Source organism: Pelophylax lessonae, assembly GCF_965119305.1.
Source record: "Pelophylax lessonae genome assembly, chromosome: 9".
In the NCBI taxonomy this organism is placed as follows: Eukaryota; Metazoa; Chordata; class Amphibia; order Anura; family Ranidae; genus Pelophylax; species Pelophylax lessonae.
Genome location: NC_138776.1, coordinates 73,440,622 through 73,464,019, shown reverse-complemented (window position 1 = coordinate 73,464,019; position 23,398 = coordinate 73,440,622). Strand labels below are relative to the sequence as shown.

The 23,398-nt window shown below is 40.5% G+C and overlaps 1 protein-coding gene across 1 annotated transcript in view; it reads right to left on the bottom strand.

The window, feature by feature from the left end:
- JAKMIP3 (Janus kinase and microtubule interacting protein 3) overlaps nucleotides 1-23,398 on the bottom strand; it is a 197,766-nt gene that overhangs the window by 125,832 nt on the left and 48,536 nt on the right. The window contains exons 2-3 of the mRNA XM_082267585.1: nucleotides 13,816-14,055; nucleotides 5,764-6,261 (exon numbers count right to left, since the gene is read on the bottom strand). Coding sequence (XP_082123711.1) covers nucleotides 5,764-6,261; nucleotides 13,816-13,950 — 633 coding nt within the window. The 5' untranslated portion in view covers nucleotides 13,951-14,055. The remainder of the gene's footprint in view (nucleotides 1-5,763; nucleotides 6,262-13,815; nucleotides 14,056-23,398) is intronic.

The following is a 23,398-nucleotide window of genomic DNA, read 5'->3' as shown; positions in this document are numbered from 1 at the left end:
CTCATCTCTGCCCCACCTTGTCCCAGCATTCTGCAGGAGAGGAGATCCTGAACCTCTTGGCAGCCACAGCGGCCCCTCTTCTCTGCCTCCACTGGTCTTAACAGTCAGCTTACTCCAGCCCTCTTATGGTCCTCCTCCAGGCCCTGCACTTTCAGCTTCTCAGATCAGCCCCCAGTTTCTTTTCACCAGCAGCAAAAAGTAAGGGGGCAGCACTGTGATGTAAGGGAGGGTGAGCTCTTGACATCTGATAAAGGGGGGGGGGGGTTGCTCTGGACATGTAGTCTTACAGCTACAACTGGCCCTTTGAGGGCAATCATAATGCTGATGCGGCCTGCAATGTTTGGCACCCCTGATCTAGCATGTCCCACTTTGCTTATAGGGCAGCCCAGGGCTTCTGTTAGGGATCATGGGGCCCAATGCAGCCTGCCTGACAGGCCCCCCTACCCGAACAAGGCCTAAGTAGTTATTTAATTATTTTACATTTTAAATGTTAAAATTATGTCTCAGTTTTAAGACAAAGAAAGAGAATGAGGACACAGGTCCCCAATCATTTCACTGCAGCCGCAGCTGCAGAATGAATGATCAGGAAGTACTTACTATGCATTTGTTTTTGAATGAACACAGGAATGATCTGCAGTGGGGGGGGGGTGAATCATAAAGGAGGGTGATAAGAGTGGTAGAGAAGCAGGTTGTACAATTACTGGAACCAAAGCTCCTGTGGCTTCACCTGCAGCAGCCAATAGCCGGTGGGAGGGAGAAGAGGAGGAGCTGGCTACAATGTAGGGGGGGGCACAGGGGGATTAGTTCCAGTAATTGAGCTCCCCTACCACTTCAATGAAGCTTCTGCACCATAAGGCTGCCCGGGCCCCCCTGCTGAACTCATGGGGCCAGAGCCACGTACAAGAGGGCAGTGCTACCCCCTTACCAGCAACCCTGGGGCAACCCATTCATTTCACTGGGCTGCCCGACAAATGTAGCAAAGAAGTTTAAGTATCTTTTTGAGCTTTTTGTGTCTAGGCCTAATGCACATGGGAATTTTACTCTGCTCCTCTGAACGCCAGAACTGCTGGCAGGAGAAAAGCTGCTTTATAAAAAAACACACCTAAAGCACACGGGTTTAGGGGGCGTAAAGTATTTGAAGAATTACTGGATTCTATTGGCCAGAATATTAACTGGACATTGGAATGCATTAATGCTCAAAAACACCTGTAAGTGTCTAAACACATGTGCAATATGTGGCTTTAGGAGCGTTTATTAAGCAGCTTTTCTTCTGCCAGTAGTTCTGGCATTCTGGTGAGGAGTAAAGCAAACGCTTGGTGTTGCTCGTTCAGTGTTTTTTCCTCTTTTCAGCTCCTCTCCTAAATGCGGGTTTTTTTCCAGGCTGTAAATGCTCCTCCTATATTATTCCTGTAAACACCTACATGTGTATGGACACATAGGCTAACACAAAGGTGCATTTACAGACTGACAAAAATAGTGTTTTTTAAGCCCAGTGTGCATGAGGCCTTAGCTGTGCATTTTAACGCATTTTTTTTTTCATGCCAAACCGCGTGTCTTGCCGCATTTGGATTGCCATTAGCAATGAATGGCGCACATTTTGTGTACATTTCACAGGTGTGAATGCAGCCTAAAGAAAATAATTTTTTGTTTCTGTCTGTATCCCTGTTGCAAAGTTCACCTCACTTTCTGTCTGATAAAACATTGTCAGTGGAACAGAAACTGAAAATAAATCGTTCTAATGGAGCTCCAGATAGCAATAAAAACCTGACAGGGGTAATAATTCTTCCACAATCTATCCAAAACAACAAAAAAAAAAAAAGCATGCTTGCAGGACATACAAATATGGCTTTCCAAATTTGACAAGCTTGTGATTAAGAATTCCTCATCTACCTAATAAACATGTTTAATTTCACAAGAGCACATTTCTGTGAATCAGGGTCAAAGCTAAAGCCCTTGGGCTATGCGCTCAATATATAAAACCAAACCAAAAAAAAAACAAAAAAAGTTAGTCAAGCTTTAAGGAGTGGCTTATTAGATCATATACACGTAGGATCCAATAATGAAATGAAACTGCCTAAATATATATAATAAAATAATAATGAACCCCTCAGAAAGAAAGTCCCATTCATGTGTGCTGGTTGAATAACAGAGACGCCTTCACCGATCACCCAATAGTGTGGCAGCTTACCAGAATGTGTAGATCCCCATGATAGAGATCCACACCAGCTCCAATGATAATTAGCCCCAGGGTGTGACGATCAACAGCATGGGTGGTTAGTGCTGTATTTTGGCCTAGGCCAACAAGGCCCAGGCCTAAGGCGGCACTTTGCAGGGGGGCAGCAAAAAGCCGCCCCCCCTCCACCTGAGACTCTATTGGCCACTGGTTGCTAGAGCTGCCTCTCTCACCCACTCTCTCTCTCTCATCCCTCTCTCTCTCTCACTCTCACCCCCCTCTTTCTCTCACTCACCCCCTCTCTCTCTCTCTCTCTCTCACCCCCCTCTCTCTCTCTCTCACCCTCCTTTCTCTCTCATCCCCCCCTCTCTCTCCCTCCCTCACCCACCCCCCTCTCTCTCTCCCTCACCCACCCCCCTCTCTCTCACCCACCCCCCTCTCTCTCTCTCACAACCCCCCCCCCCCCCTCTCGTGAGATCTCAGGAGCTCACGCTGGGACTTGACTTCAATTTTGGAGGGAGTCACATCCGTTAAGGAAGGAGTGGGGCAAATTTACTTTGGAGGGGGGGGGGTGCCCAATTTTAGTCTTGCCTAGGGCAGCACAAAACCAAAATACACCATTGTGGGTGGTGTCTCCTATCCTCAGACCAGCTCACTCTCCAGGTATACCAGTGAAAAAATGCTTTCTGAAGTATGTCAAATTAGACCCTCATAGGTAGTCACACCAGGGCAGATAACATTATGCCCTTAAATTGGCAGTGCCGTATTGCAATAAATGGCCTGGTCATTAAGAGGGTAGAACCTTCCGGGGCTGAAGTGGTTAAGGTATGTTAGTCCTGACTATTAAATGTTCATACTCTATAGTTAAACTATAAACTGAAAGATAGAATGTAGTTTATGTGAAAAGTAATATCGTAACATGGCAACCACTCTGATCAATTTGTACTTAGCACAAGTAAGGTGAACATGGGCAATGCAATCCACAGAATAATATAATACAAAATACAATAAAGAAATTCCCTAGTAAAAATTTCCCCAAGAACATCTGAGCTGTCTTAACAAGGTATGGTAAAAACCGAGTTTTTTGTTACATACTGTATATCTGCAAATATATATGAAGCCAAACTGTCATACAAAGTCACCCCTGCAAAGTGTTGCCCCTTACTCTAGTCTAACAGAGCTCCTATTTCGGGACATATATATATAGCAATAAACATTGAGGGCAGGCACACCCCAGAGGTAGTCCATTCCTCCTTTGAGGTGCAGGGACACACCAGAAGCCCAAAATCTCTTATTGCCAGCTGAAGTTCTCTAGTGGGTATCTGCACTTCTATGAAGGACTATACCTGTTCAATACATGATGATACAGACATCACAATGTTTAAGTGGTACAAGAAAAAAACAAACACAGCAGAAAAATGATATCAAAGTAACAATCTCACAAATAGTTACCATTACAAATAACCAAGTCTAATCTATATTTTGGGTAGATTTTGGATAATCCTGACAGTGACAAAGGCAAATAAAGTAGACTTTTTACTTTAAAAGCACCAATTTAATAGATTAGATTGGTGAATTGTGAATGAGAGTTGAAAAAAATGAATTAAAAATTAAGAAAGCTTCCCATAACAAGCAGTTGTCAAAACAGTCTTCCAATGTAATTTTGTAATAACAGTTGAGCACAATTTCTTTTCACATTTAAAAACTTTATCAATGTGTTTGCCAAGTGACAAAATTTTCTGATGAACTTTGAGGTTAGGTTTTCAAAGTGAACATAGCTTCAACTCATTCACTAAAGCTGAGGCTGGCCAAAATCGGCTCAAATTCTGTCCAATTTCTGCTGAATCAGTTGGAAGCTGAGTCATGGGTGGTCTTGCAAGCTCCACCTGGCTCAAAAAGTATTTTTTTTAAAAACAACTGAGTTGGGTGGAAAATTATTGGCTGAGCAGTGACTGCATCTGATAGGCAGCACAATAGCCAGCAGTGGAGACTCTTCCATCCATGCTTTTATGCTGGGTACACATGGGCCAATAATCGGCCAAAAATGGTCGGTTTGGCAGGAACCGGCCAACTTTCAGCCCGTGTGTGCAGCCTCCTGTTTGACAGAAGCTGGTCTCATGACCAGCTTCTGTCGAACGGGCATGCTGGGAAACTGATCAGCACTGGCAGCCAATGGCGGGGGGGGGGCAGTCCCCTGTCAGAACACAATAGCACAGCATGGGAGATTGCTGTACTAACATCTCCTAGTACAGTTAGTATAGTAATTTGTCTACTATTTTTTTTCAATCAGTCCGTTGGGCTGAATGAAAAAAAAACTGTATAGTGTGTACCAAGCTTGTGTGTGAATAGAGGAATCAACTCATTTTTCTCTCAGTCACCCTGTGGGAAAAATAGAAACGTGTATGGCTGATTTTAACAAAAGTTCCATTTTGCTAATTGAAGAGTCTCTTTTCATTACATCCACTCCAGCATCTGAGATAGGCTTATGCTTCTGCACTGGGCCCAATATGTTATAAAGTATAAGTGTAAGTAGATTTGTACTTTTCCTGAAGTTCTCCTAAAAAGTGTATCTAGAGCTAAAAAGCAATTTTTTGGGTTTTAAATTTAGTAAAAAGAGTTAACCTTCATGTACACGGGACGTTGTTAAAAGTCCCTTTGAACGCTGGAATTTTTAGGAGGTATAAAACGTCCATTAGGTCGCGTTTGCACCTGCGTTTAGCGGGTGTTTAGCGGGTGTTTGCATTTAGAACCGTTCCTAGAGGTCAAAAAAATCATTCCCCTTTAAAATGGAAAAACGAGAGCGCTAAACGCGGGTCATCGCGTTCGGTCACGTTCAGCCGCGTTCGGTTGCGTTTTTGCATTTGAAACACCGGGAAAAACACGTTTGAACGCAAATAATTGCTTTCCAAAAAACGTCCCTGAACTCAACTGCCTGCAAATGACTGTAAACGACCCTGTGTACATGGACAGATAAGATAACATGTAGGTGGGTTCAGGGGCTACTGAAAAAAACGCCCAACTGCTCCTAAATGGCCATTTACAACATCCCGTGTACATGGAGCCTTAGAACCTATTCCAGTTTTTTATTGTGGTCCATGTCCCCTATGGTGAGATTTACCCTCTCTAATTGTCCTGATGATCATTGTTGGGGGACTGAAAGGGAGGAAAAATCCAAAATGTTGGGTTGCCAGCAGAACAGGATAAGAAGGGAAATCTTTCAATGGGGAGACTGGCTGCAAACTAAAAATGGATTTCTCTCACTTTGGAGGGGTTTCTCCTTCCTCTTTCCTTCTGTTGTGTCTACAGGTCAAGAAGTAACGGGAAATCTACTCAATGGGAAATATGGCAAAAAAACTTGTGGTTTTCGACCATCGCCTGCTCTATTCCAAATGATAAAAAAATTGGCTTTACATACACTTTAACTTTCCGTTTTCAAACTAAACTGAAAATGAACAATTGAATTCTGATTGGCTAGACATAACACAACTCTTTTTTACCAGTTTATACAGAATATCCCTACATGTGTGGTGTCAAGGAATTAAAATACTTAAAAGGATATCTAAATAAAAAAACATAATCTCCGCACATACCAGCCTTCTGATTTCTCGCTCACATTCCCGCTTAATTTTAGAGATCTCCTCTTGATGTAAATGGAAAACACTTCGGATTTCTGCAGCCTTCATCTTATCAGCCTGCATCACTACAGTCAAGGCTTCCTCCACTTGTTTTTTGGCTCCTTTTAGCTCAAAGATCTCCTGCTGCATTTTGATTTTCTCAGATTCAAAACTTTTCTTGGCCTCCTCCCTGGCCTCATTGTACAGAACAGTTTTGACTTTTTCCGGGGCGGCATCTCGGAGCGCGTTGACCACCGCTTGCAGCCTCTGATTTTCACTGTCTTTGATCTTTATCACCCGGATGAGTTCAGACTCGTGCTGCCTCAAGAGGGCTTCCCGTACAGCTTGCAGCTCCTTCATTTTCTCCTCGTGCAACTTGGCCTTTAGCTCAGTCACAATAACAATGTTTTTATGCTGCTCGTGCTCTCGAATCTGTCGGATCTCCTGGTTTTTCTCTCTTTCAAGTTTGCTCACCTAGTAGTGCAAAATGAAAAAAAGTAGAAAATGGAATGTTATTTTTTAATTACTTTTCATTTCATTGCAGCAAACAAAGATGACATAAAAACATGGAAATTTATAAAGATTCTTCGATAATTGTGTTTTGTTAAGTTTTAATTTAAATTTTTAATTGCAGCCAGAAGGTGATGAGTTCTAAAGAAAAGCTGCAACAAACCTGAAACCCAGGGAGATCAGACTACATAGGGTACAGTTGGCTCACAAAGGACGGAACCCCTCTCTCTCCTATCAGAAAGTACCATCGTAGCAGTGTCACACTGGGTGCTTTCAAGCAAATGGTACTAGGCTTTCATACCAGAAAGCCCAGAATGCTTAACAAACTGAATATCATTGATGTATCCTGTATTAAAATATATCCAAAACTTTATTTTTTATTTTCTATACAGTAAAGAATGGTCAAAACCACCCGTGATTTTTTTTTTTTTTTTTTGCCATCTATATCCTATTAGGGAGACATCCCTCTTTCTATCCTGCACATTACACCCAACAGTAACAGGAAATCTCTCCCATGGGAGGTAAATCACTTTACAATTGTCACTGGAGTGAGTATTCCCGCTGGGATATTCTCCTGCAAACCGCCTCTGGTGACAACTCAAAATTTTGTGCTTTCCCTTTTAGTCCTAGTGAGTCAATAGTCAAAGGAGAAATAGAGAGACGCAAATTTCCATACCAGATCTACAGACAGCTATAAAAACTTGACAGAGGTTTTAATACTTTCCACCCATATCAAAAAAATGTATCATACATAAATGTGTAGTATATAAAGACAGTGTGACAAGAACGTGGTGCCAATATGAAACATTTCATTTTTAAAATTGCAGATTTTATAGGAATTAAATAAAATATTAAAGTTTATAAACTTAAATAAAATTGGCCATCAGACTTAAATTCCATTATTTTCATAAGATATTCCTTGTAAAATTCATGTAAAAAATGTGTAATATATAAAGACAGCTGATGTGACGAGAACGTGGTGCCAATATGGAACAATTTATTTTTCAAATTGCAGATTTGATAGAAATTAAATAAAAGATTAAAAGTTTATACATTTAAAATAAACTTAGCCATCAGACATAAATTCCATAATTGTCATTAGATATTTCTTGTAAAATTAATGGATAAATGTGTAATATAAAAAGACAGTGGCTGTGACCAGAACTAGTTGCCAATATGAAACATTTAATTTTTAAAATTGCAGATTTTATAGAAATTAAATAAAATATTAAAAGTTTATAAACCTAAAATAAAAATGGCCATCAGACACAAATTACATAATTTTCATAAGATATTTCTCATGGATAAACGTGTAATATACAAGACAAGAACGTGGTGCCAATATGAAACAATTCACTTGTGATTGAGCCATGTGATATGCTGGAAAATATCTTTGCTTCACAATCAATTAATATCTTGCTTCAATGAATATGCTTTCTTATAGAGGAAAGGGAATTAAAGCCTTCCCTACACATGGGCCACTGGCAAAATTGGGAATAAGACTGCAGTGATCCTTGGACCTTAACAAACTGCAACTCATTGTGGATGAACAACTCTATATTTTACACTTTCCATGCACCCCATTCAAGATTTGACTGTTGGTAATTAGATGAAGTGACGAAATCTGATCAGCTTTTCCTCTTCCAACATGTAGAATAGATTTTGATGGTCAAATTGCTTACAAAAAAGTATCAGAAACAATCAAGTGGAAAAAAAAAATCTGTATTAATTCTTGATTTATGTTAAAGTGGAACTTCACTCCCTCAATCTACATTGACTATTTTTAATCTTTATGCTGCTAACATTAGTAAATAGATAGGAAAGTATATCATATTTACTTGTTTTAAACTTGTCTTTACATTTCTTCTACATTCCTGGTTTCTGGGCCTAGGCAAATGATGTCATACATCTCAGGAGACTTCAGGAGGAGAAGGGAAAAGAGGGGTTTTCTCAAGTATGGATGAACGTGTGAGTTTGCTTTGAATATTAAAAATGAATTAAATAACGTATTTGGTTCATGGTGCTCAGATGCAGTGTAGTTCCACTTTAACCACTTCAGCTCTGGAAGGTTTTACCCCCTTAATGACCAGGCCATTTTTTGGGATTCGGCACTGCGTTACTTTAACGAAAAATTCCGCGGTCGTGCTAAACTTTACCCAAATACAATTGATGTCCTAAAACATTTCCAATAAAAAAAATTTAAAAAATCAAATTTTTTTATGAGTTTTGTATTCTGCTACATATTTTTGGTAAAAAAAAAATCCCAAAAAGCGTATTTTAATTGGTTTGCACAAAAGTTATAGCATTTACAAACTACGGGATTGATTTTTAGACCTTTTTTTTTTTATTATTAGTAATGGTGGCGATCAGCGATTTCTAGCGGGACTGCGACATTGCGGCAGACAGATCGGACCCCTAACTGACATTTTTGACACTTTTTGGGGACCAGTAACATTAATACAGTGATCAGTGCTAAATAATATGCACCGTTACTGTATAAATGACACTGGCAGGGAAGGGGTTAACACTGGGGGGGATCAAAGGGGTTAATATATGCCTAACTGTGCTTACTGACTGTGGGGGGGAGGGGTTCTGTGACAGGCACAGAGAGATCGGGGTTTCAGCTTAGCTGATCTCTCTCTGCCTGTGTGACAGAAGACTCGCCTGCTTTGTTTACATAAGTAGGCGGGTCTTCTGTCAGTTTCTCTGATGATTGCGGGAGGCCAGCGGCGATCGCCGCCGCTCCTCTTGCTGCCTGACTCCTGCTGTGTCTAAACACAGCGGGAGCGTGGCTCTGGGGGCGCGCATTCGCCGCCAAGACCGCGTGCACAAAATCACGTAGACATACATGATTTTGAGCAGCCGAACCGCCCTGCCACAATATATCTGCATGGGGCGGTCGGAAAGTGGTTAAGGACTGCTACACATTTTGACATTTGAAATGCTTGATCCCAATGAATTATGATGATTTTGAACTTCTAAGGCCTACAGACTTGCTCCTGCTGCCAATAAATATAGCTTACAGGGATGAATGTAAAAGCTTTCCAGCCATGACTTAAGAATAAGCATCCTGCATGCATGACTAAGCTCTATGGATAATGTTGCAGTATGGCAGTGTTATCGGAGAGTCTGCTGCAGATGGGATGTCTCATTTAACATCCTGACTCTGCATAAAAATATGCAGCTATGGATTAAACCTGTAAAGGTTATGTAGGGTTTACTGAACAGTGACTGAGCTTCACTTGACGCTAACAGAGAGAAAAACAAATCACAGTTACGTTACCAAGACCAAGATCAGCAATAGATGTACCTGAAAAAAATGTAGATGAATAAGATTTTGATTACAACATAACGTGCTTGGTATTGTGAGTTGTCATCTATTCTAACATAAGTTGCATTACCAAATGATCCTTGAATGAGACCACCAAGGGCAACACAGCACAAAGGCAATATATGGGACTGTTTGCCAAAGCAGTACTAGCTAGCTATATCCTACTGTGATAAGGAAAGGGATGGTCAGCACTCAGGATGACATCCAAAAAATAGTATTCCCTTATTAAAAAGACATGTACAATGCTGTAAAAACAGCCTACGCGTTTTAGACGTTAGTCCTTAGTCATGACACCTGTTTTCTCTATATCCTACTTCGTCTGCCTTTAACAATCTTCGAAAAAGTATCTCTTCAGGAAAGCCTATGTCACCTCTACCCAACAACTGAGCCTTTATTTTCCCATCCTACCTTTTGTATCACTTCCCCTTCCCTTTAGATTGGGAAGGGGCCCCCAACCCTCTTGCCAATAATTGCATTGTAAATATACTGACTTTCTTTATATTGTAAAGTGCTGTGCAAACTGTATTTACTATATAAATCTTAGATAATAATAATACTGGTTGCCTTTTCCAAAAAGAAAATAATAGACTCCATTTGTCAATGTATTTTACTGCATTGCAAAATACTAAAAAATGCACAGCAATGTGCCTAGTGTAAATAAGTCCTAATAAGGGAGTAAAGTCAGTCTATCCATTTAGTTTATCAAGTAAAAGTTTAACCACTTGCCGACCAGTCACATTGACTGTACTGCAGCAGAGTGGCTCGTTCCCGTTCAGCGACGTAGACACACGTCGCTGGACTCCTCCCCTTGTGGGTGGCGCGCGCGCCGCCGGTGGCCCCCCTTCCGCTGTATTCAGTTACAGCGGGAGTCGGGCAAGGGGAGGAGCGGCGGTGATCACCGCTGCTCTTCCCTGATCATCGGTGATCGATTGTGGAAATCCGCCCGCTTGTGTAAACAAAGCGGGCGGATCTCCTAAGTGACAGGCAGGGTCAGATTGTAGGGTTCAGTATAGCTGAACCTGCGATCTGTCCATGTGTCACTCAGTCCCCTCCCCCCACACACGTCAGTAAGCACCAGGCATACATTAACCCCTTGATCACCAATAAAAGCACTGATTACTGTAGTAATGACACTGGTACCCCCAAATTGTCAAAAATGTAAGTCAAGGGTCCGATCTGTCCGCCGCAATGTCGCAGTCCCGCAAAAAAAAATCGCAGATGGCCGCCATTACTAGTTAAAAAAAAAACAATAAAAATGACATCAATTTCCAGTAGTTAGTAGCTGCGATAACTTTTGCGCAAACCAATTAAAATACGCTTATTGCGATTTTTTTTACCAAAGATATGTAGCAGAAAACAAATTGGCCTAAAATGATAAAAAATTTAGATTTTTAAATTTTTTTGGGGGGAAATTTCATATAAAAAAATGTGAAAAATATTATTATTTTTTCAAAATTGTCGCTCTTTTTTTTTGTTTATAGCGCAAAAAGTAACAGGTGATCAAATACCGCCAAAAGAAAGCTCTATTTGTGGGGAAAAAAGGACAAATTTAATTTGGGTACAGCGTTGCATGACCACGCAATTGTCCGTTAAAATAACGCAGTACCGAATCGCAAAATATGGCCTGGTCAGGAATGGGGTAAAACCTTCCGGTCATAAAGCGGTTAAAAATAAGCTCATTGAGAATTTTTTTGTCAAAGACATGTAGCTAAATACATTTTGGCCTAAATATATGACAAAAATTGAATATATTGGATATTTTCTAACTGTCAAAGTAGAAAAATATTGTAATTTTTTCAAAATTGACGCATTTTTTTATTAATATCGCACGAAATGAAAATCGCACAGGTGATCAAATACCAACAAAAGAAAGCTCCGTTTGTGGGAAAAAAAGGACGTAAATTTTGTTTGGGTACGGCGTTGCATGACCGATTTGTCAGTTAAAGTCGCACAGTGCCGAATTCGCAAAAAGTGGCCTGGACGTAAGCCAGCAAAATCCTCCGGTAGTAAAGTGGTTAAAGAATCAGGAGATAAAGAAACTGGCCTTATTCTTTCTTGTGATGACCTCATTTAGAAAGATATACTGTATGACCTGTCCATCTCACAAAAACTCAGGAGAGTGTGGGTCACAGACTGGAAAGGAAACATAGGTCACAGCAGCAGCTCTTTTTTTCATGTACAAGAACACAGTGATTATTTTGGAGCATTTGCCATCTGCTGGTTATTACTCAGCACTATAGCCCAGGACTCTTAAATGCACACCTGACCTAATCAGGGTGCTTAAGTAGATTGCTGGACATGCAGCCCGTGCCCAATCAAGGAGTTAACTGTCCCGTTCATACCCTGGATTCAGGTCTGTATGATTTTGCATATTTCATGTGCTGAATTATTCCTGCAAACTGTTCAGACTGCCTTTGTACTTAGCTTGTTATCCCTGGTTGTCAATCATTGCTCTGTCAGGGTAGAAGTGACAGCGAGGCGCTTAATACAAATCCTTAACCAGTAAGAAATGCTTTTATGAGCCAGAAGGCCTATGTTTAGCTGGTTTTCACAAACTTAGGGTCTGCCTAGAGATAGAGGGCCACTGAGAAATCTTTATATATTTCAGCCACAAAAAAAGCATTTTAGCATTTTGAAAACCCAAAAAGTATTTTATTGGTTCAACAAGTGGCAAAAGGATAAAAAAAGACAACTAACTCATTTCAACATGATCATGCTGCCCTGCTGTTTGACACAGGCACTCCTTTACTGTTTGCTCTTTTGGTTCTGATTGATATACTAAAGAATCTAGCATTAAGTCTAATATATACTGTGGGAATTTCTAAAGCCCTGATAGGTGTGTGGGGGGGGGGGGGGGGGATGTTGCCCCAAAAACATGTTGGATACCTTTTGTTATGATTTTGGCATTTACTGGACCAATAAAATCATTTTTGGACACACAAAATGTGTATTTAGTGCTCCTTCTGGCTCTACTATACATAGATTGGTCTGTCTTGGACATTGACTTCTGGTTTAAGATCTGTTTGTCTGTGCCTAATCTGCTAGCTCTTCTGCTGTTTGCTCTGACCAACTATCTTAGGACTTATACCACTCTAACATCTGTGATAACAAAGAGAGGGGGAAGGAGGGAGACAGCGCGACCACTCTGGTGTAGTAAGTTCCAAGAAGGTTTATTTACAAAGAAAAGTTAAAGATGAAAACTTACAAAATATAAAAGCCTCACATGTATATGGGAGTCCACGGGAGAGTGTAAGCCTGTGGTGGAAGCACAGTCCTAAAAGGGTGCAGCTGGATGGATGGATGATGAGCTGCTACAGGCACAAAGTCTGAATCTCTGTGCCACTGGCTGTTAATGGGGAAATGGCTCTGACAGCCCAGTCAGCATATGTAGTGCCATAGCTTCCTTGTTCCCCGTACCAATGGCCAATGGATGATATTGTCCACCTGGAGTCCAAGGTCACAGAATGCATTTAGAGGGACCTTCCTCTTCCTCGCCCTTTTAGGACTGTGCCTCCACCACAGGCTTACGATCTCCTGTGGACTCCCATATACATGTGTGGCTTTTAAACTTTGTGAGTATTTATTTTTACCTTTTCTTTGTAAATTAACCTTCTTGGAACTTAGTACACCATAGTGGTTGCGCGGTCTCCCTCCCTTCCCCTCTCTTTGTGTTACAGATGGAGTCCCATCTCTGTTTTGACAGCAGCACCCCTAGGTCACCAGTTCATTTTGTCTAGCTAAAAGGGCTACCTGCTCATAAAGCCCCCCCCCCCACCCCCCCAATTTTGGTTTGTATAATTTATTCATGGATTCTATTTTTAACTGCATCATTCACATTTCCCGTGAATGGTTGAGCGCTAATAGCCTAGCGCCATTACTAACATTGGGGAATAATAATCATTTTTCAATTTTAACATTTGTGATGCCTATTAGCTGTCAGCCCTGGAGTCACAGCGGTTCCACCAATCTCTGTGCCATGCAGACTATGAATGAGAGGATCTGCTGATACTGGGACAGGCAACATAGGTATCATAGCCCGTGTTTAGTAAAGTTGTACATTACAATGCTACAAGCACCGTCACCATAAGGAAAATAAAATTTACAAAGGTGGATGTATTTACCTTATGTGCAAGGTAAGCTTGGCATGACTTGACATAGTGTTCTACCATGTGTGCCAACACACTCACCTTACTCTTTTCCTGCTGGAGTTCTATCTGGATATCAGTAAGTTTGGCTCTCAGGTCTTCATTGGCAGCTTGCAGGGAAGCATATGAGTCGGTTCTCTCTGCCTTAGCTCTGCTGCTGGTGCCCTTTTTGGACATTGTGAGGTGGAGTGGCAGGAAGGGCACAGGCCCAATCAGAGAGAGAGCCCCTCTGCGTCACAGAGCCAAGCCTCCCTGGTCCTCTTTCTACATTTTTCTTCTTTTCTGGAGAAAGAAAAAAAAGAGTACACATTATTATTTATTTTAATAAAGTGCCAACATATTCTTGCAGTGATGTATAATTTAGCAATATTTGAAATGAAAATCTAACTGTAAAAGGAATAAGGTATTGTAAGAAAAGATGGGAAAGCTGCAAGCTATTTTTCAGCCTCAACACACCTATAGATCCCACAGTGCAAATTTGCTTGGAATTCCTTTGAATGGTCTGCAGTTTTGATATACACTATATTATCAAAAGTATTGGGACACCTGCCTTTACACGCACATAAACTTTAACCTCCCTGGCGGTATGATTCTTTTGGATTTTAGGTGCTGAAAGCGGTACCATTATTTTAGGTGCTGAAAGCATGTAATTCTTGTGAATGAGTAGCCCAAACCAACTGTATACATTTATTATACATATTATATATATATATATATATATATATATATATATGTATGTATACATATATTATGTATACATATATTATATATATATATATATATATATATATATATGTAATGTATACAGTTGGTTTGGGCTGCTCATTCACAAGAATTACGTGTGTATATATATATATATATATATATATATATATATACGTGTGTATATATATATATATATATATATATATATATATATATATATATATATATATATATATATATATATACATATATATGTATATATATATATATATATATATATATATATATATATATATATATATATATATATATATATATATATAATATGTGTGTGTGTATATATATATATATATATATATATATATATATATATATATATACGTATATATATATATATATACTGTATATATATGTATATATATATATACTGTATATATATGTATATATATATATATACATATATTTACATAAAAAGTACAGTAAAACTGCAGGAAAGGGCACTGGGGGGTAATGTAATGTGATTTTATTTTATTTTGAACGATATCAGTGTGTTTGGTGCATTTTACATTCGAATTTGCCGCCGGTTCCACCCCCCGGCGGACGTCACGTCGCCGGAGACGGAAGCCGGGGCTCGCAGACGATCGGGAGAGAGCTCCGCCGCCGCACACCGCTCGCAGACATCGCTGGATCCCGGAGAAAAGGTAAGTAAAACCTCCTCCAGCATCCAGCGATCTTCCTAGCGCTACCCCGAGTGTGACTCGGGGTTACCGCTTTTGGCACTAAAATCTTACCCCGAGTCACACTCGGGAATACCGCTAGGAAGGTTAATGGCATCCCAGTCTTAGTCCATAGGGTTCAATATTGAGTTGGCCCACCCTTTGCAGCTTTTACAGCTTCAACTCTTCTGGGAAGGCTGTCCGCAAGGTTTAGGAGTGTCTATGGGAATGTTTGACCAGAAGTGCACTTGTGAAGTCAGGCGCTGATGTTGGAGAGAAGACCTGGCTCGTAGTCTGCGCTCTAAATCACCCCAAAGGTGTTCTATCGGGTTAAGGTCAGGCCTCTGTACAGGCCAGTCAAGTTTCTCCTCCCCAAACTCGCTCAACCAAGTCTGTATGGACCTTGCTTTGTGCACTGGTCCAAATCATTTGGTGGAGGGGGGATTATGGTGTGGGGTTGGGCTTGCCCCCTTAGTTCAAGTGAAGGGAACTCTTAAGGCGTCAGCATACCAAGACAGTCTGGTCAACTTCATGCTCCAAACTTTGTGGAAACAGTTTAGGGATGGCCCCTTCCTGTTCCAACATGAATGCACTCCAGTGCATAAAGTAAGGTCCACAATGTCATGGATGAGCAAGTCTTGGGTGGGGGAACTTGACTGGCCTGCACAGAGTCCTGACCTCAACCTGATAGAACACCTTTGGAATGAATTAGAGCAGAGACTGCGAGCCAGGCCTTCTCTCCAACATCAATGCCTGACCTAACAAATCCGCTTCTGGAAGAATGGTCAAACATTCCCATAGACACACTCCTAAACCTTGTGGACAGACTTCCCAGAAGAGTTGAAGCTGTTATAGCTGCAAAGGGTGGGCCAACTCAATATTGAGCCCTACAGACTAAGACTGGGATGCCAATAAAGTTCATGAGTGTGTAAAGGCAGATGTCCTGTTACTTTTGGATTATAGTATATATATATATACTGTTGTGTGTATATATATATATATATATATATATATATATCACAGGAAGACTTCTCATCCCTACTGTAGAGCTGCATGTAGAGTATTTTGACATAGCAGAACATCTTAGTTTTGCACACTTAGGCTACGTCCACTAATGCGCCTACGATTTCAAGTGCGACTTTGTAGTGCGACTTGTTTGAGACTACTTCTGGGGACTTCAGTGCGACTACCTTCTATGAGGGACAAGTCGCACTGAAGTCATCCAAAAGTAGTGCAAAAACCTTTTCTCAAGTCGCTGTGGCTTGAGTCGCAGCAGTTAGAACGGTCCTAATTGAAATGAATAGGTTTTGACTTGTCATGGGACTTGACATGTATCAAGACGCACAGCAAGTCGCACTAGTGGACACGGGGCCTGAGCTGGTTAGGACTCATCTGCTTGGCAAAAACAATTTACTCTTGTTTGTTCTTTATTTAGAGGGTGTGTTTTTGAACAGCGAACCGTATTTAGGCTAGTTTGGTGTATTTCATTTTTCACTGTATTTTTTTTTTATTTCTGTGAAACAAAAAAAAAAATAATGAGCTAACAAGAAGCCATTTTTTTGGTGCAGCAAACCCAAGATAGTTAAAGCCTTTTGCTCCTTTAAAAATACATTAAAGCAGACCTTCACCTTCCCTACCTCCTTTTTACACAATTGCAGGATAATATTTTTTATTTAATACTGAAATTCTTTTTTTTTTTCTTTTTACATAGGTGAGGATGACCTATCCAGATGCTTGCAATATCAATGTCACACGTCTCAGGAGACAGCGACAGATTCCACCCTAATGTAGACGTACTTTGAGGCTCTGCCAGGTCTATGGAACCTGGCAGAGAACCATGGCATGACTACGCATGCCTTGGATCTTGTTTCAATACGGCGGTGCTGGAGCAGAACGGAGCGCAAGCCTTGCTTGCAAGATGGGCTAGTAAATATGTATTTTAATTTTGCATACAGGGACAAGAGTTAGGCATTTTACATTTCATTTAGGATAGGTAGGGTGAAATTCCTCTTTAATATCGCCCTCCCAAAAGACAACAATGCATTTTCCAACATGGCATTTCACAGAAATCTACTGATTTATGCCACAATTCCAAGAAATAAAAACTCTCAATTTTGCTCATCCCTAATGAACAGTTTTAAAATGTACGAGTGGCTCTTTTGCATAATGTTACTCTTATTTAATGTCTAGAAACCCTTTATGAAGAAATGGCCCAAGCATTAGAGTCTGAAGAATGAACAGTACTTGCTGACCACAGCAGTTCACCAGGTAATTAGATTTTCACATTATTTTCTCTATACTACACCAGAAAACATAGAGAGAGGATCTTCTTAGCAATCTAAGCAATTCTTCCTTCATAGAGTCTTAAGTACAAGCCCCCTGGGACTTTTCTTTCCATAGAAAGCCTTAGCTTTAGAACAGCAGTTATGTTTAACAATCCAGAAGCTACAAAATAGGACTTCCATTGAGAGAAATTACATTATTGTGTAATTCTAAAAAAAAGGCCAAACAAGGTGAGAGCAATTTTTTCTTGTACATCACCCTAAAAAGTTACCCAAAATGGAAGAAAAAAGCATAATTTGTCAAGTCATATATAGCCAGACATTGTAATAATAAATAATTAAAAAAAAATAGCTAATCTATAAAGAAAAATAAAAGTTAGAAAGAAAATTTGGAGAAAACTAGGTTGCTGTCATTGGAGATTGTAAAAGGTCAAACTGTTCCTCTCTCTCTTATTCCAATCTTTGCTGTATGTATTAATTCTGGTAAGGACATATAACATAAATTGAAACAATGCACTTCAAAATCTGTTATCTGCAAAAAAAAAATAATAAAAAAAAAATCACATTTTGTATGTCACACAGAGCTAACACTTAATCACTCAAAGTGATTTGCATGTGTGTACATTCTTTAAAGGAAAACCTGTCTGTTGATCCTGCCAAAATGGGTGCCTGGATGTCACTTCTTTTTACAGGGAGACAACACTCAGACAGTGCTATTAAAGTGTCAATCAGCATTGTCAGCCCTGCGTTGGTTATTGAAAACCGCACAGCAAAATGCCATGCAGCCAGTGCAACTATAGCGCATGCCCCTACTAGTGGTGGCAAGGAACTTTAGCCAACTGCAACGCCAGAGGAGAAAACCTGCAGAATGGACTTCAGCTACTGGTTTATTGAATGTCAGAATGAATCCTTACATCGACTCTAAAGTTCTACTAAACCCAGGAGCCTGAATTCACTATATCTAACCCCCCCCCCCCCCCCGCAGAACATGGAAATACAATTATTTTAGTAAATATAAACTGCTAAATACCTTTTCTCATCAGCAGTATTTAGCAGTCTTGTGACTTCTATCAGTGTCTGGTTAAAGCTTGAAGGAGTAGTTTTAATTCTACTCTGACCATCCTATGAGGCTACAGGACCCCTAACCCTCTGTCTGGACAGTGCTGATTGGCCCTGTGTTGATCACATGCACCCTCCCAAGAAAAAAAAAAAACAACTCTCTAGCAATACACGCCAAACTGAGCATGTGCAGAGTGACTCCAAAGGCTCTGTCTTATCAGTGGATGGATTGGTGGCTGTGGAAGAAGGGGAGGATCAAAGAAGACAGGATCAAACCACCTTTTTACATAATGCAGAGGATTAACCCCTTAAGTTACACAGTGAGTATCAGCTATGAGGAAAAACTACAAGCACTGAACTTATTCTCTCTGGAGAAGAGACGATTGAGAGGGGATATGATATCAATGTACAAATACTGTACTGGCGACCCTAGCATAAGGAACAAACTATTTAGAGAAAGGGAATACAATAAGACACGTGGCCACTCACTAAAACTAGAGGAAAGGCGGTTTAACCTTAAAATACGAAGAAGAGAAAAGACCGGGCGCCGATCTAAGTGTAGCAATAAAACATTTAATAGCAATAGTAAGAGTACTACTCACAGGGCGTCCCGCCCCAGGAGACCGCAGCTTATCCCTCGCAGCACCAGTTCCAACAGGACTTCTGGAGGACCCCCCGGACGAACTCTGCATACCCACTATTGAGATGCCTGTTTTTAACGTACTCCTGTGAGTAGTACTCTTACTATTGCTATTAAATGTTTTATTGCTACACTTAGATCGGCGCCCGGTCTTTTCTCTTCTTGTTTTGGATCATACAGGGTTACTTCACCCTTCACTGGAGGCAGCCATCGAAGTGTTTAGCAAGCCACACCGGACTTTGTGTATCTGAAGCCCACCTTGCCATACCTTGCTATATGCATAGAAACTGTTTACAGTTCTGACCATCTGATTGCGCCAATCTCTCCTCTCCTCCTTGCTAACCTTAAAATACGTAGGGGGTTCTTCACTGTAAGAGCGGTAAGGATGTGGAATTCTCTTCCGCAAACCGTCGTATCAGCAGGGAGCATCGATAGTTTCAAAAAACTATTAGATGGGCACCTTAGATACCACAACATACAGGGGTATACAATGTACGGTTAGCAGCAAACACACACACACATCATAGGTTGAACTGGATGGACTGATGTCTTTTTTCAACCTCACTAACTATGTAACTATGTAACTATGTAACAAGCATGCTATACAGACTGATTTTACTGTTTTGGGTTTAGTAACACTTTAAGTACTGGGGGCTTAGGCAAGCATCAAATATTAGGTTTTAAGGGGTATTTTTGGGGGGATAAGGGATTGTGTTAAGTGTTAGGATAATGGGTTAGGTATATTTTCAATTATATAGTTAGGGGTTGAGTTGGCATTAGGTCAAGTGATTAAGTTAAGGCAAAGTTGATGTAAACTGATCATTTATTTTCTAATTCACTATGCATCAGTTGGCGATTTATAAGTAAAATATTTATTTCACCCTACTGCCTATCTACATGCATGCACTCCAGCAATGGCTGCCTAGCATTTTTCAGGGTGGGTTCCATGATGGTGACAACAGTGGACCATGGAAATTTCTTGGAGGTTGATCAGCCTAGAGAAGTTGACCATCTGAACATGCACTACATGGCCAAAAGTTTGATGATCACAATTACTATATTAACAAAATGGGTTGTGGTACCTGTGGACAATGCAGGGAAAAAGTCCCTACACCTTTTCCAAAAATATGGCCACAGGGAACAGCATAGTACAGTGTGGCTGCCAGTATGGGAAACCAGTAGTTTCCTGTGTGTGTTGGGTTGCCATTAGGATTAATGGCACATCCACGACATCTTCTAAGCACCAGCACATTATTCTCTGCAGGTGCGGGAAGGGGTCTCAGATGTGATCCTAGCCTGAAAGGTGTGAAAGTAAGGTGTCCATAACATTTTGGCCTTTTAGAGTATCATTCTATGCAACCTCAAACAAAAACAAAATTGGGCCACCTAAGTATTATTCTTTGAATAGGCATGGTAGGAAATGCATGCAGACACTTCCAGAGCTGGTTTATCTAAAGCAGGGATCCTCAAACTACGGCCCGCCAGCTGTTCTGGAACTTCAATCCCATGAGGCATTGTAAAAGTCTGACATTCACAGATATGACTAGGCGTGGTGGGAATTGAAGTCCCTTAACAACTCGAGGGCCATAGTTTGAAGACCCCTGCTCTAAAGGAAGTAAGAGAAATCAGGGAAGGTTTTTAGGTTCATCATACACTGATTATTCTGGTGGTGTCTGCAGACGCACCTAGAGTATACATGAACTTTTCACTCCTTCCAGCTCACTTTAGACTGGAGCGGTTTAGTACTACATTGCTCTATCTTCATGGCATTTATGCCAATTAAAGGTTATATTTTACAACCATTTAAAAAGACTCAATAACATGAATAAAAAAGTCCCTGAAATACAGGCAATTGTCTTATCAGTAGAAGTATTTACGGTTGTGCTAAGCAGGCATCCATAATAAAAGTCCCTAAAATACAGGCAATAGTTATCGCTAGAAGCAATTAAATAATGCTAAATACATACATCAAGTTTCCTGGATTTTGCAACCTTACATAGTTACATAGTTAGTGATGTTGAAAAAAGACATCAGTCCATCCAGTTCAACCTATGATGTGTGTGTGTGTTTGCTGCTAACCGTACATTGTATACCCCTGTATGTTGTGGTCTTTAAGGTGCCCATCTAATAGTTTTTTGAAACTATCAATGCTCCCTGCTGATACGACTGCTTGTGGAAGAGAATTCCACATCCTTACCGCTCTTACAGTGAAGAACCCCCTGCGTATTTTAAGGTTAAACCGCCTTTCCTCTAGTTTTAGTGAGTGGCCACGTGTCTTATTGTATCTCCTTACTCTGAATAGTTTGTTCCTTATGCTAGGGTCGCCAGTACAATATTTGTACATTGATATCATATCCCCCCTCAATCGTCTCTTCTCCAGAGAGAATAAGTTCAGTGCTTGTAGTCTTTCCTCATAGCTGATGTCCTCCATTCCCCTAATTATTTATGTTGCCCTTCTCTGGACTTTCTCCAGTTCCAGCACATCCTTCCTGAGGACCGGTGCCCAGAACTGGACAGCATACTCCAGATGTGGCCAGACCAGTCTTGTAGAGTGGGAGAATAATCTCTTTATTTCTGGAGTGAATCCCCTTTTTTATACATCCCAGTATTCGGTTGGCTTTGCTTGCAGCGGCTTGGCATTGCATGCCACTGCCAAGCCTGTTGTCTACCAGTACCCCCAAGTCCTTTTCCATCCTAGACTCACCCAGAGGTTCCCCTCCTAGTGAGTAGCTTGCTTTATGGTTTCTGGCACCCAGGTGCATTACTTTACATTTTTAAACATTAAACCTAAAATGTTTCTACTTACTGTAGATTAAGGTTCGTTAGTGCTTTTCCCTTAGATGGGGTCACTTTAAAGCAGAACCCCAGGCAAATAAAACAATCTAAAAATACAATATATTGTCAAAAGTATTGGGACACCTGCCATTACACACACATAAACATTAATGGCATTCCAGTCTTAGTCTGTAGGGTTCAGTATTGAGCTGGCCCACTCTTTGCAGCAGCAGGCCAGTCAAGTTCCTCCACCCCAAACTCACTCATCCATGACCTTATGGACCTTACTTTGTTCACTAGTCCAAATCATTTGATGGAGGGGGGATTATGGTGTGGGGTTGTTTTTCAGGGGTTGGGCTTGGCTCCTTAGTTCCAGGAAAGGGAACTCTTAAGGTGTCAGCATACCAAGACATTTTGGACAATTCCGTGCTCCATGCTAAAATGACTGGCACCCAATTTTCTTTTACATATTTACATAGTAAATCTGATTTTAAAAAAAAGAAACAGGTCCATCTAGTTCAACCAATGGAAAAAATAAAAAAATAGAAAACATCCATATACAAAATCCTATACCCACATTTGATCCAGAGGAAGGTAAAAAAATTCCTATGAAAAATGGTCCAATTTGCTCCAGCCAGGAAAAAAATGCCTTCCTGATTCCCCAGTAGGCAATTGGGTATTCCCTGGATTAAAAATCTCTGGTGCTATTACTTATAAATGGCAATATCCAATTATTTTTGTGCAATTAGGAATGCATCCAGCTCTTTTTTACCCCCCAGCAAGTTAGTAATTCCACACTGAGAGTTGAAATGCTAGCTCACCAAGCCACCTGAGGGTTCTCCTCATCTGCCCAAGGGTAAGGGGCTGTGCTAAGGAATTGTTTGACCGAGAAATTGTTAATGGAAAGGAAAAACACTGTAAGAAGGCATTTAAAATACTTGATTTTTCAGACGAGATCAAGCATGTTCAGGGTGATGTCGCCATAGGCACCAAAACATTGTATCTTCCAGATCTAGAAGATTCTTACTACCATGGCTGATCCCAAAATTCTGCCTTATGTAGAAATATGGGAAAAGGAACTTGATACACCCCTAAACAAACAACGGATATAGAAAATACTGGGATTGGCTTATGTTACAGCAGTAGCCACAAATACTGTACAATAGAAATTAATAGAATAAAAATTAATATAAATTAATTTCAAATGTCGGGCAAGATGGTGTATAATACCTACTAAAGCACATAAATATCAACTGGAAAAATCACCGCTTTGTTGGAGAGGTTGTAAGATAACAATGGCACGTTTATAGTGGGAGTGCCCAAAAATACAGAAATTTTGCCAGAAAGTTATACAACAGATACAGGAGATTACGGGAGTGAACACGCCTAAACATCCTTGGTCTTATCCATTTCATAACACTAAGCTTACATAAACACAATATATGAAC